The sequence below is a fragment of the Gallus gallus genome, chromosome 4 (genome assembly GCF_016699485.2).
Source record: "Gallus gallus isolate bGalGal1 chromosome 4, bGalGal1.mat.broiler.GRCg7b, whole genome shotgun sequence".
Lineage (NCBI taxonomy): Eukaryota > Metazoa > Chordata > Aves > Galliformes > Phasianidae > Gallus > Gallus gallus.
The window spans coordinates 12,830,868-12,845,116 of record NC_052535.1 but is presented as its reverse complement, the minus strand read 5'-3'; the positions used below and the strand labels follow the sequence as shown (position 1 = coordinate 12,845,116).

The 14,249-nt window shown below is 42.0% G+C and overlaps 1 protein-coding gene across 6 annotated transcripts in view; it reads left to right on the top strand.

The window, feature by feature from the left end:
* Positions 1-2,632: 2,632 nt before the first annotated feature.
* Positions 2,633-14,249, top strand: part of ATRX (ATRX, chromatin remodeler) — a 77,516-nt gene continuing 65,899 nt past the window's right edge. For 2 of the 6 annotated variants that reach the window (XM_004940797.5, XM_420305.8), the window contains exons 1-2: positions 2,633-2,758; positions 11,502-11,614. In XM_004940797.5, coding sequence (XP_004940854.2) covers positions 2,739-2,758; positions 11,502-11,614 — 133 coding nt within the window. In that variant the 5' untranslated portion in view covers positions 2,633-2,738. Of the gene's footprint in view, positions 11,046-11,501; positions 11,615-13,786; positions 13,924-14,249 lie in introns of all 6 variants that reach the window. The other 4 variants (XM_046940502.1, XM_046940501.1, XM_046940500.1 and 1 more) reach the window with 3 other exon arrangements.

Sequence of the window (14,249 nt, the reverse complement as noted above, 5' to 3'; positions counted from 1 at the left end):
AGGCCTCCACAAAAGCAGAGGGTGCAGTGCATGAGAATCTCAAACTGGAACGTGAAAACTGAGAGTTTGAGGCCAACTTCTTTATGAAGCACGTGATTTAAATAGCTCAGAAATAGCTCACCTTTTGGAGAACACTTATTATAATAAGGAGGAAATGGTAGAGTTCATAGTTGCAAATGGATTGTGCAGTTTGATTATGTGGCTATCTCTGAAGGTTGCTGCTTTTGAGAAGGATCTGTGGTATACTTAAGTAATATTTTGTATGCATTGATCCAGATCCCTTCTGTCTTCTCCAGGGTGAACAAGCTCAGCTCCCTCTGCCTTTCCTTGTAACAGATGCTCCAGTCCATGTTTTCATTTCTTACCATACTTATCTTCTGATAAACAAAGAATGAGTTTCATTGCACATTACCTACTCTACCTAAAAGCTCAGGTCTTGACCATTCCTATAAAATTAATTTAAACAGTGTTGTCTCGTTCTGGTTTAACTGTACTACTTTTATTATGTAGAATAATCTGAAAAAAAAAAATGTATACGTACTTGGTATTTCTAGGTCAGGAGCACATACACTTATTAAAATAATTGATAATTATACGTGTCTTTAGCTATTTTTTTAAAGTAGGGTAGTATCTACTTAAGAATACTAATTACTGCTCTTATGACAGAAATCAGACAGTGATAAGATTCAACTGTAGTCCTTTATTTCTCTTACTAACTAGCTCTGAATCTTTATTCTTTCAAGTATATTGGATCAGCAATGCCTACTAGAGCCTTGGGGGAAGTGGTCCTGTATCAAGGGTGAGCTTGGCTGTAGGTATGCTGGATGTGCAGAATGTTTTTTGTAGAGGTGTACACAATACCTGCCCATATGTGGATTTTGGTGTGCTCCTGCAACTGGTGATTAGGGTCAGGTATTGTCTTCTGGAGTAATTGTTGGGAGATTTGTTGCTTTATATTGCCCTTTCTTCACAATGTGATTTCTTCCTAATGTATATCTTTAGTTATAAGCTGTGAATTCAGGACAAAATTATTTTTAAAAAATACCTCTTGCCATTTCCCAAGAATATGGGTATTACTTTATCTTTTTACTATGTACTTCTAATGTAGACTCTGCCATAAAGCGGGCTCAATCCCTTGAAAAAAAAAAAAAAACCTTTTGTCTTACTTTTAATCACACAATTGAACTACTAATGCACAGCTAAGAATAGGTGGTGCTTCCAGTTTACTATACCTGTTGGGTGGCAACAAATTAAGATGGCTTTTTGTATTCATTAATGGAATTCGTTGCAGTCAGAATTAGCACTGATTTATTTCTCCTAATAACAAGATAAAAGCAAGTGATGGTTTGGTCATTGAGAACTGCAGCTTTGACTGTGAGATAGAATCTAGGAACAAAATCTATTAAATCAGCTTTTTGCTGGTAATAAAATTCAGTAAATGCAGGGTGCAATTCTTGGCTAAAAAGCTAAGTTTTAAAGCAAATTCTAGACTTGTTCGTAGAATTTATGAGATTTGTAGGTGTGCATGTTCTGAAGTTTGAAAATGCTGTTTATTTCATTGCATTTGCCTTTTAGAATGAAATACGTGCTAAGGAGAGGTTATATTTCAGTTGGCAAGGCTTCCACTTAATGTTTCTTTCCTCATTTTGCATGTTGTGTTAGGAACCTAGGTGAGTGGAAGAAAATCTTAGTTTTTGAAGACAGATGACAATTAGTCACTTCTTAAAATATAACTGTTTCTAATTCTACCCCATGCTGGACTTAGCATTGGTAATGCCTTCTCTTTTGGCCATGTGGAGAGATGCAGGTGCTGGGCTGCTCTAGGCACTGCAGGTTGGCAGCATTCTCATGGGAGCACGTTGCTGCTTCCCCTCTGAGCAGCAATGTCTCCCAGTCCTCTGCTGTTCATGTGGATTTTAACACCTGACAGGAACATGGGGACCGCTGGTAGAAGCGGGGAAGTGGTCTTGGTGTACCAAAATCTTACATGATGCTGCCAGTAAGGAACGATCACTGTGCTTCTTTACCTGAAGAACCGTTTTTAAAAAAATGTGTAAATGCTGGGCTTAAGTCAGGCTCTAGGTAGGCGGACATCTTGTGTGCTGCTCAACAAGGTCCACCTTGGTTATTAGGGTGCATTATTATACCTTGCTGTCATGGAATCCTAGAATAAAATCACAGAATAAGGATGACTTGGGCTGGGGAAAAAGCCCTCCCTGCTGTGCTCTGAAGAAGTGGCGTGGAGGAAGAGGGACTGGGCTGAGGGCAAGGCTCTCTGTAGGTGGGGCCCTGCATCTCCTGTCACGACGTCCCTTCTGCGTGGGCACGTGGCTCCCAGGGCCGGTCGCACCGAGGCACCGGTGGTGGAGCCCCCTGCCGGTCAAACTCATCAGTGCACTTTGTTTTGAAATGATGTCATGGGACTTGGTGCATGACGTCAGCCCCCTCCCCCCCGCTGATGTAACCCTCCCCTCAGCCAATCAGAGCGGGGGAGGCCGGGACCGTGACGTAAACGACCCTAGCAACAGCCCCCGTCGGAGCGGCCCAATTAGAAAATCGCTGGGGGCGGCAAGGAGCCAATGGGAGTCGGCGAAAGAGGAAGGCGGCAGGAGGCAGGTCTCCCTCATCCTCTCTCCGACAAGATGGCGGCGATGGCGGCAATAACGGCTTTGTCTCCTTTCAGCGCCTGAGCGCGGTCCCGGCCTGACCCGGCCGCACCGACCAGCGGCAGCGGAGACATGACCGCAGAGCCCATGAGGTACGCTCTGGAGCCCTTCCCCCGCCAGGGCGCCGGGCGGCGGCCCGCGCCGGCCCCGCTGAGGCGAGGAGACAGCCGGTGGCGCGTACCGCTCCCGCCGCGTGCGCGGCCGTTCCCGTCGGCCGACCTCGGCGGCGCCACCGCCCGGCCCGACTCGGCCCGCGGCTCGGCTGGGGCGGGGCCGGGCCGGGTCCGAGGCGGCGGGGCTGGCGGAGGCCGGGCTGGGGGAGGGGATGGCGGCGGGAGGCCGAGCGGGGAGCGCAGGGGGAGGGGACGGCGGCGGAGGCGGCCGGGCGCGGGCCGGCGGCGGGCGCTCGTCTGGTAGCCGCCGCACGCGGCACTCGTCGTCGGGCGCGGCGCGGGGAGCGGGGCCGTCCCGTTCTGCCCCTCGCCCCGAGGCAGCGCCCCGTGGCCCGGCCGGTGGGCGCCGCGACGACGTGCCCTGCGGCTGTCAGCCCCCGCCCCACGTGTGCGTTCGTAGTACTTTGCCCGCTTCGTTCCCGCGCCGCAGGGCCCTTCGCGGGCGCGTCCCGCTCTCGTTGAGGGGCGGATCCCGCCGCGGTGATGGGGATGGACCGTTCCCGTTCAGCTGTGTAAAGTAAATAAGCTGGTATAAACCGAGCCGGTGCCGCCAGGCGCCATGTTAAAGCGTTAATGCAGAGTTGGGCTTGGATGTTTTCAGTTCGTAGTTACGCTGAAGGGTCTGATCAGCGCTGTCAGTCACACACAAATATTCCACATGCCTGAGGCAGCTCATAAACAATAAAGCATTGTTTCTGAACCCTCAAAAATGTTGCGTCTGACTTCAGCATCAAAGAAAATACCAAGAAAGAGGAGCAGCGTGCCGTCTTAGGTACTGAGCCTCCAAGTTTCTTCTGAGGTTGTATTTGTGTATCTTCACCCCTGGTTTTGGACTTCCCTTGAGTGGTTCAACGATTACCACTGAGTTTCGGACAGAAGTTAAGAGGCTGGCAAGCTTTTTTTTTTTTTTTCTCTTTTGTACTGCTTGATTTCAAAGCCTTAAAATTTCAGAGGAAACAATGTATGTACATGGATTCTAACAACAAAATAAATAGTGTTGTTGTTACTGGTGTTGATCACATACTAGACGCAAGCCGTAAGCACTACAAACACACATTATTTGCTGCATGACTTCCCAACAGCTACCAATTTCTTCTGCACACATCGTGCTGTAAAACAAGGGTTGCCCGTCTCTCACTCCTTAACAGCACTTTGACAGTTTAAACCAAGTTTTCGTTGGATTATTTTATTTGTGGACTGAAATACAAATGGAGGGGATTTTCTTCTTTCATCTTCAGTCCTTGAAAAGCAAGAGTGGAGTTTGACTTCTGTATAACATAAAGATTTTGCTTAAATATTCTTGTGTTATTATAGCACAAGAATTAATGCAAAAAGACTGCTTTAGTATACTATTCAGTAGAATTCAGGTGATACAGAAGGTAATACCTTTACCTGCAGAGGGAAAGGTAAATTGGATTACTTCAAGAGTTTCACCTGTATGCTTGAAGTTGAGAAAGTATATACAAGGCAGATTTGAGATTGTACGTAATCTCTGGGTTGAACGTCCATGTAGTAAGTAGGCCCTATGACAAACAACTTTTAGGTAGGTGCACATAGTATTTTTTGGTGCTCCAAACTTTTATTCTGTTCATTATCTCAGTTCTCAGTCAGTGCAGGTGTTTTTGATGATCCTGTTCCACACTGAGCTCATCTTGAGCTTTTTTTAAATGTGTGGGAAAAGTTCTGTGCTAGAAACCAAGCATTATGTTATTTGGTGCTGTGGTTTCAGGGTTATGAGCTGATGAACACATTGATTGCAGGAGCTTTTCTCTTATTTTATCAGTTAAGTTCTGCTAATACTAGAGAGAATGAGAGAGAAGAGAAAAGCCCCATGAATGTGTTCCTGGTGTATTAATGCATTGGAACAGAGGCAGAGGTGCTCTCACTCCACTTGTTTGCACACACATGCAGGCACGTTTCTTTGCTTATACACACAGCATTCTTTGCTCTCATTTCCAGTGAGCCCTGCTGGCCTGCCAGCTGCTGCCTTTCTGTCACCTTGCACCATCTCCCTGCTTGTTCGCTTATCGAGATCTCTGGACAAAAGTTTCATGTAAAACTTGCTTTTTTTTTCTTTTTAAAATGGAGGAATCTTTGTTGCAATGACCCTGTCTGTTCCTACCAGTTGTTTTGTACAGTGAAGTGAATAAGCACAACAGCAAAAGAAAACAAATTTTGAATCTTGGACCATCCTGGAGGTGGTGTTCCAACATTACCTATTGTTTTAAGGTGGTGAACTAATTTTTAGGTTAACTTTTTATGCTTCAGTCTTCCCAATGTGCAGTATGGGTTCTGTGTTTTTGAATCACTTGGATTTCTTTGTTCTGTGTGAGTTATATTTCAGGATTGTATGAGGTATGTTATTTAATGCCATAATAATCTAACAGGAAATAAGTCAATAGCAATTGTCCATATTATCTGAAGGTACAGTGTGAGTTAGCAGGCTGTCACGCAGTCATGTGAAATGGGTGTAAGCAGATTCTTTGCTCTTCTTGAGGAAATAGTCAAAACTTTAGGCTGACTGTCACCTTCTGTGCCAGATGTGCCCTTGAGCCAATGTGTTCACACAGAAGTGAAATTCCTCCCAGAGAGTCTTACTGCAGTGACTGTGTTGCTTCTGTTTCTGTGTAGTACTGTCACTTACGGTTTTGTATACTTTTTGTTATGGTTTCTGTAGGGCTTAAGTAGAGGTCTCTTCTTCTCCTGTGAGATAATATGGTGTGAGAAAGGAATGGCCCTAGCATTACTGAAACTTGAAATTCCCATTTTCATTACAGATTCTGTGTGCACTTGCAACATCTGTAATGGAGGGAGTAAAGGTCGATGCTTTTTACTTGTATATAACTCACCAAAAGAAAATACCTGAACAGAAGATAATACTAACACGCTGTGTTCACCATGAGAACACATGTTTGGGACAAATGATGTTTTTAGATGGGATCACTGGATAGGCCTTTTATAAACAGGGAGGCCTAGGGATACTGCTGACCCTCGTGAAATCCCATTTCGTATCACTGGAGTTTGTGCCTGCAGCTGATTTGGAAATATGAATTGATTCATGGATGGGTCGGTGTTGCAAGTTCTGGTGGTGAGTCAGGAGGGAAAAGACAAAATTGTCAAAATTCACTGACAAATATAATGGGAGACTTAATATTGACTTAAAAAGATACTTAATATTGACTTAAGAAAGATAGTAAGTAGGTAAAGTTCTCTAATTTACTAAAGGATGGTACTAAGCTGTCAGAATTTTTTAGTAATGTCTAGCCACAAACAGGTTTTTGCAAGACAGATGGAGGATTGATTGATGTGAATTTTTAGTATTAGTATTTTTTAAGAAAAGGAGTGGAACCATGGAGAAAAAAAAAAAAAAAAACAACCTTCATTTCACAGGTTGTTGCCCAGAGTCAACTTCAGTGCTGTTCAGGAAGGGCAGTTTATTTATCTGCAAGCTGCATGGCTGTAGAATTTTCTTTCTTAATACATCTAATGCTAGAAGCTGTATTGGGCAGATAGAGTTGCCATGTAAAGCAGAACAACAGTTCTGGCAATAAATTCAACATTGTTAGTGGGGCAATCTGAGATGGCTATTTTGGAAAATAAAAGAACTGTGCTTCAGCAGGACTGTAACACTGAAAACTGGATAACAAGTCTGATTGGTACTACCTGGGAAACTGTAAGGAACATGCTTTAATTCTTAGCGTTTGTGATGGATGATGTCTCATTGAGAATCTTTTACAAACTTCAGAAAGTGGAAGACAGATGGAACAAAAGGGAAGTTAGTTTTAGAATTAGAGACGAAATACCATTGTATGGAGCCTTTCTGTCCCTTCAAGCAAAGCACTTCAGCTTCTGTGACAGTACTTTGTCTTATAGGCCATGTATATGCTAATTTCAGCTTCCTTTTCTGAATTAATGTATGAAAATACACAGTGTGTCAGGTGAAAATACCTGAGGTATTTAGATTTTCAGATGGTTGACTTCAGTGTTTTTAAGTTTGCAGGACATTTTACCATTGAAATTGCAGACTTCCGTATAGTGTTCAAGCCCACTAAAAATGAAGATGTAAAAAAAAACCAAACCAAGAACCAAACAGAAAAGACCCTTCACTTTCCAGGGAAGCATGGTAACTCAGCCAAATCCGGTTACAGTTGTTTGGATGCCATCTCAAGAAAAAAGAAATTGTGTAATCTTCCTTGAATGTAATAAAGGGTCTCTTAGTGATTTCGAACCATTCCCCCTGTGTGTCTGGAGAGAACTAATTCTGTTTACTTGTCTGAACCTCTTGTGCTGTGCTTATCCTCCAAAGTTACTTAATCCTTATCATCAAATGTCTTGAACTCTATTAGGTATTACTTGATTGAGCCCTGTGGACCAAGGACAATTCTAACCAACATGAAAAGAGTGAGTCCATGTTAATGAAGCCTTAACCATAGTGTCTTCAAGTTCAATGAAGTGCTAGAGGTCTGCTCTCTTTTCAGTCAGAGCTTCAGTATTCAGGTGCTTTCTGGCTGTATCTAATAAGTTCAGTGTAATATGATGCCATCTGAGCACAGGAAAATTGTTTTACTGTGAGAATGGCCAAGCACTGGAACAGGTTGTGCAGAGAGGCTGTGCAGGCCCCAGCAGTGGAGGTGCTCAGGCCCTGCTGGCCGTGTTTCTGGCAGCTGCTGTAGCTGACCCTGCTTGTGCTAGAAGTCTCACTGGGGGATCTCCAGAGCTGGAAGGGATCTCCCTTCTAGCCTCAGTGCTTCCCTGGTTCTTAGTGTCACTTACCTGACCAACTCTAATTTTGCTGTTGCAAGTTCAGGTATCGTATTGCTACTACTAAAGTTTAGAAACCTCCCCAGCTGAGACTGTGATTAATACCCACTGTCACCTGTGCTTGCAGAAAGATTTCTACAAAGGAGCAGTGAGTTGGATTAGAGAGCAGGTCTAGACTCAGCAGAAGAAATGGCAACTTGTAATCTGGATTGGTTTCTGTGCGTAGGTTAAAACAATTGCTTATACTGTGAGTGTGGCATAGGTATAATGATAGCCTGCTTTTATTTTCTGGTTATGTACTTTCTCTGAGAGAGGCTGACTTAGGATTTGGGAACAAATTCTTTCCTAGATTTTGTCATCCTTTGCTCTGTCTGACAAGTCTTGAGCCATTTCGTTCACGTGTGTTCAACCACAATATATCCTTATATCAGGCTTAGCCTAACACTTTTCCTTATAATCATGAAAAACATCTGTGAAGGTTTGCAGGTGACAGAATGCCGGCCTGATCATATCAAGACTTTAGCAATGTGAAGGCAAATTACATGCCGGGGGGGAAAGAAGGATACCTTCTAACTGCTCTGGAACTGTATGTTGAATTAAATGACATCAGCTTTGGCTTTATTTAGTATAAAACAGTTATTTTAAAAAATGTTCTTGTTAGTAATGTGTTAGAAATAGGAAGGCTTTCAAAAGTCATGTTCTTTTCTCCGTCAGAGCTTTGGGTGCACCTATACTAGCATTTAAAATAAGTTCATTTTTGAAGAGTTCGTTTGTTTGATAACAGAGGGCCTTGGAGTGCACAAACAGATTTCTTCTGGGTAGAACTGAGCTGAAAGATGTGCTGCAGCAGACCTGGTGTGCTCCAGCTGCTAATGCCTGAGCAGTCTGCAGGACTGGACTGTCACTGTTACGGAAATGCATGTAGTGTGGGTGGTGGTCATCAACATCAAGTCTTGTGTTCCGATGGAGACAGAATCTTTTTCTCTATTTTCCTTTTCCCGTTGTCTTAATTAAAATATTCGAACTTCTGCTGTGGGTTGTTGTGTTTGTCGATCACATAGGGGGACTGTGTGAAATAGAAGATGTTTGTCTACAGTCTGGTGGTTTTAAAGAACATCTGGTTTTAATTTTCTTTATTTTTTAAAGTATGTTTAGTTTTGTCTGCTTAATAGTTGTTATTCTGCAGTATTACTTTGGAAATGCCAAGGTGAAAAATAATTTAACTTGAAGCAACTGTAAAGATGGTTTAAAAATGAATTTGTTTGAAATCTTTAAGGCAGCTGAGAACTTAAAACCAAAACATTTTGCAAAAGCATATTTATAAACAAACTGGGGGAGGTGGATAAAGAGCTGGAAAGTGCTCCTGTATTGCTGACTTCCAGAGCCATTTGCAACCTGACTTACTTTGTCTGAAAGGCGGTGGGATCCTGTATGTTTTAATTTGTTTGTTTTTTAAAAATAGTTCTAAAACATTCTTCCAGATTTTGACAATAGATGAAGCATTCTCTACCTACATTTTCAAGGTGTCTGAGGGGAGAGTAAATAGAAGACGATAACAAGTTTCTTCCAGTACAGTTTTATAGTGTAATCCAACATGACCTGGGTTTGCTGCTGGAACGAGCAGCCCTGCTCTTCCCTACATCCTGGCCATGAATTCTCAGCACCTCTCCTGCCATGAAACACAGTGATCCTGTGAATGTGTAGCAAGTTGAATGTGAATGATGACTGTTGTTTAGCATTTTATTTTGTCTGAGGTGATTTGACTCATTAAGCACAGAGTGATCGTTAGCTAATGAAGTTGATGGGTTAAGCACAGGGGACAGTAATTAGCAGCAAGAGTGAATTCAGTGTGTTGTGTCTAGCTAGGTGAGGCCACACTTCACCACTCCCCTGTACCCCCTCCTTGTTCATTTGTCATAGCAGTTTTCACAATACAGACTGTATCTCAGTCTTTACTGGGATAAATGGTATCCCAGGCCATTACTGGTTAAGGTTACAGAACTTGCTCTGAATTTAGGTGAGAAATTGTATTCTCGGGTGATAGTTTCTCAAGGTCACAAATCAAGTTCATGGCCAAACCAATAATAGTAGGACATCTCTTCTTTCATTCTTGTTCTAATTAGGCTAAACTGTGTTCAAATAGTTCTAGACTGATGGTGAAGCCTGAAAGGGCTAGGAAATAGCATAGAGATGTTTGATTCATGGCAGAGGGAGGCTGCTTTGCATATTACTTCTGAGATGTTTTTAAGTTTTAGACTCCTGTGCATTTTTTAGTGCACATTTTAAATGTTGTGATCTATTTGTTGTGTCAGTTTGTGACAACATGTTAGAAAGAATACAGATTTTGCTGTAGAAGGCTTTATACAAAAGCAGGCAAGGCATTGCTGTAAATCACAATTCCTTTGGGTTGAGGTGTGGTAACCCTTACTAAGTTTAATCTGTTACTCCTTAATACAGGCTGATGCTACAGAATGCTGAATAATCCAGAGGAAAAGCAAGCTGAGGAGGCATGTTAGTATTAGTTTGTAGATTCTTTTAGTGTGTCAGCATGAACATTTTTGTTCTGGGAATGATACTTACAGGCTAGTTAGGATAAGAGGCAATAGTTGGTAGCTGATCATGTTCTAAGCTATTAGTCGCAAAGACACATGCGTAATGTTCTGAATGCTTTATATGGAGAACAAGGATATTATAACTTGTTTCAGTAACAGCATTTTAGAAAATAAAACAAGAAAGATAGAGAAGTTGTTTATAAATAGTAGTTAAATTGAATGTTGGGAGTTGATGTTTATTGATGTGTTCAGAAAACAGTGGAGATGGTGACAGCAAGAGGATTGAGCTTCTGATAAATGCTCAAAGGATACTACAAACTGTAGAACAGGGCAAGAAAACAGGATTTCCTGTTGCTATCAAAAGACAAGTTTGAAAATAATGGGAAGACGGGGAAGAAAAAGTGAAAAGAAGAGACGTCTGTAGCCTTTAATTGGGTTAACTTATGGAGAGGATAACGAAGCTGAGCAGTTTTAGAGAAACCATATCTCATAGCAGATAAGGTGTGATGACTCAGACGTATCAGTTGGCAGATTTTTGGGAGTTGATAGCGTCCGGGAGGGAAGCAGCAACAAACAGCTGAGAGTGGCAGCTTGTGATAACGGGGTCTGAGGGCATGACTGCCCTTGGGTCTCACTCAGGGTACCTGCAGCCAGGAAAAGGCACTTGTCTCAGGAAATTATGGACACTATAGGTGCAAAAAATGAGTGTGAAGTAGGTGACATAAAATGCAAGGGAATAGAATGTGTACGAATTGTGAAGAAGTGTGTCTTTATAACAAAAGCACAGGGCAAAATTGTTGCCTTTTTACTGTAATGAGAGAGGAAACAAGACTGATGATTCTTGGTGTCTAAAACTTCCTGGAGAAAATTCCCAGCATAACACTCTTTATAAGGTACTTAGAAATACTGGTACGAAGAGGTCATGAAATGATCTGATTGTGCTTGGTTGTATTTGACAAAAAAAATGTGGAATGCATTATATGTATATGTGTATATACACATGTGTAGTTGATTTAATATAAATTTCATGTAAGCATGTCGATCTCTCATGTTCACATAGCTAAAACCAGCTTAAAATGTTTATTGTCTTTGTTAACAAGAGTCATTAGTGCTTTTTTTGTGTGTGTGTCAAAAAGGCTACTTTTTTTTGTTACGTTTTTTGCTTGTTCTTAGCATAAGATTTAATAAGATTGTATGTTTTTTATTTGCTTTGCAGTATCAAGTGTTCAGGTCATGAGTAACTTTTCCCTGTAGATGTGTGTTAATTGAAATTCAACATCACTTCTTTCAGGCATGCTAAATTAGCATGAGACCTATCGTAACTTCAAGTTTCACTTTTATTTTGACAGTGAAAGCAAGTTGAATACATTGGTGCAGAAACTCCATGACTTCTTGGCTCACTCATCAGAGGAATCTGAGGACACAAACTCTCCTCCAGCATCATCTAAAACCAAAAGCATAGGTAAAATGGCGTTTTACGTTTTAAGTTTAAACGTAGATGTGATTCTGAAGTCACATATCTTTGTGTTGTGATTTCATTGTATCCCACTTCTCTGGGGCAATCATACAAAATCCCAGTGTGATTCAACTGAGCAGTTATATTTTGATAAATATATATAGCCTTTGACACAACATTTCTTTCAGTTAAAATTATGCTTTTAAATGTGAATAAAGCTAATTCTGCTGGTAATTTGCCTTCTCTGAAACATGAGATGGCAAATATACATGCATTTGCCTGTGGTGGGAGTTTCTTTTTCATCTTTCCTGAATGTGTAAGGGCAGTATCTCGTTTCTTCTGCTGAAGTAAAGTTTTTGTGGTTGGGGCAGAAAGCATCGAGATTGTGCTTTCATAATTATCTGAAAAATATGTCTATATTTAATTTGGAAGCATTCAGAAACAAAATAAGTGAAAAAACATGCTGGACTAGATCAAATATGGCATTAGAAATTTTTACTTATAAGTGAAAAATAAGTAACAAATTTTAAACAGTTTGATTACATTCATAAGAAGCAGAAATTTTTCATAACAGTGCCATATACAATTTGTTTCCAAATTTGCCTGGGTACAGGTACACAACTTTCCAGGCTCTGCTGTTTCATGAGCTAAAAATTGTACTGAAATGATAGAGTGCAGGAGAATGGGAGTGTGTTGGCTGTGGTATGGAGTTTATTTTTAAACTGTTGTTGTAAGTAATAAACAGGTGTGTTTGCTGGTGTGCAGTTTTTCTTTTGATGTTTATCTTGAGAATGTACTGCCATGTGGTCCTGTCTGCCATGTGTCAGCATCTGACTGAACTGTTAACACAGGAGAAGGTAGCACACAAATAATTTCTTAAATGGAATAAGAAATTGAACTGCTGTAGATGCATGCATTTCAAGTGAGATTTTGCTACGTAGCATACTTTTTTTTGGATTTTTTCCCCTTTATCCTGCGTAGATATGAAGTAGAATTTGGCTGCTTGTCTCAAAATTCAAACATACTGTGAAACAGAGGTACACAGAGGTTTTGGAGCTGTTGGAGAGGGTCCAGAGGAGGGTCACGAAGATGCTCAGAGGTCTGGAGCACCTCCCTTATGAAGACAGGCTGAGTGAGCTGGGCTTGTTTAGCTTGGAGAAGAGAAGGCTGTGGGAAGGCCTCATTGCAGCCTGCCAGTATCTAAAAGGGGATTATAAAAAGGAGGGGAATCAACTTTTTACTTGAGTAATAGTGAGCAGCAGAAGGGGGAATGGTTTTGAGCTCAAGGAGGGAAGGTTTAGGTTGGATGTCAGGGGGAAGTTCTTCACAGAGAGAGTGCTGAGGTGCTGAAACAGGCTGCCCGGTGAGGCTGTGGATGCTCTGTCCCTGGAGGTGTCCAAGGCCAGATTGGATGGGGCCCTGGGCACCCTGGTCTGGTGCCGGATCTGGATGTTGGTGGCCCTACCTGTGGCGGGGGGGGGGTTGGAACTTGATGATCCTGGTGTCCTTTCCAACCCAAGCCGTTCTACGATGCTGTAATTCTACACTGACTACTTAATAGAAGACATGCTTCATTATTGCTTTAGATAATTTTTTTTTTTCCAAAAAAAGAACATATTAAAGTTGAAAAGTGAAGGATTAAACACTTCAATATTAGGAAATGCCAGAATTAACCGTGCAAGCTTACTTCCTAGCTTTTTGTGCATAATGATAATGTCTCTGGGAAGTACCCTATTCACGCTTTGCTTTTTTTCTCCACTGACTGCTCTTTCAGTGTATAAATGATAGGCATGACTGGGGCCAATTCAGGTTTACATATTAATGGATGTCATTGTTTTCCAAAATTTGGAGGATAAGTTAATTAGTAGGTTTTGTAAGGGGAGAGATGATGATGAAGATGATTGTGTGGCTCAGATGATTTGGGACATGTCAATGACATGCACACACGGATCAATTGAAATACGTAACAGTTGCTTGTTGAGTAGTTGGTCATGTGGAGTTTAGTGTACTGTGATGCTTATGTGGTAGCAGTGATAAGTAAAGTGAACTTGCGCGGATAACCTTAATTCTGGCTTTTCTTAATTTTTGAGTACTTGATTTTACAGCCTTATGTTGTTTCTTTATCTTCTGCATTCATATTGGATGTCTCTCTCCTCTACATTGCGTGGGTGCCAGCAGGAGGATCACTGAGAGAGCGTAGGAGAGACTGACTTCCTGCTCTTGTATCAAGTGACCAACCTCTGCCTGGGAGCAGCAGTCACAGGGGAAATCCTGCGCTCTCATAGCCCTGGAGTGGATGGAGCATGTGCAGTTTGGTCAGCACTAGGAGCTGTGAGGGGATTCAGCATGCTTGGTCATTCTGTGGGGATGGCGCATGTACAGTCCAGTCACATACAAGAGCTGTGAGATGGAGGAGCATGTTCATTCAGTTGCTTTTGGGAATAGCGCACGTGCAGTCTAAAGGCAGAATCTGCACAGGTTTAATCTACCAGAATCAAATCAATCCATACTGAGCATGTACAAACTGTGGTATTTTCCATAGATTTGGTAGTTGATCAAAAATGAGGCACAAGCAGAAGGTGGACTGGGTCCCACCCCCAAAGGAAATCGAACTCTTCTGCCACATTTCAGGTTCTGTCCT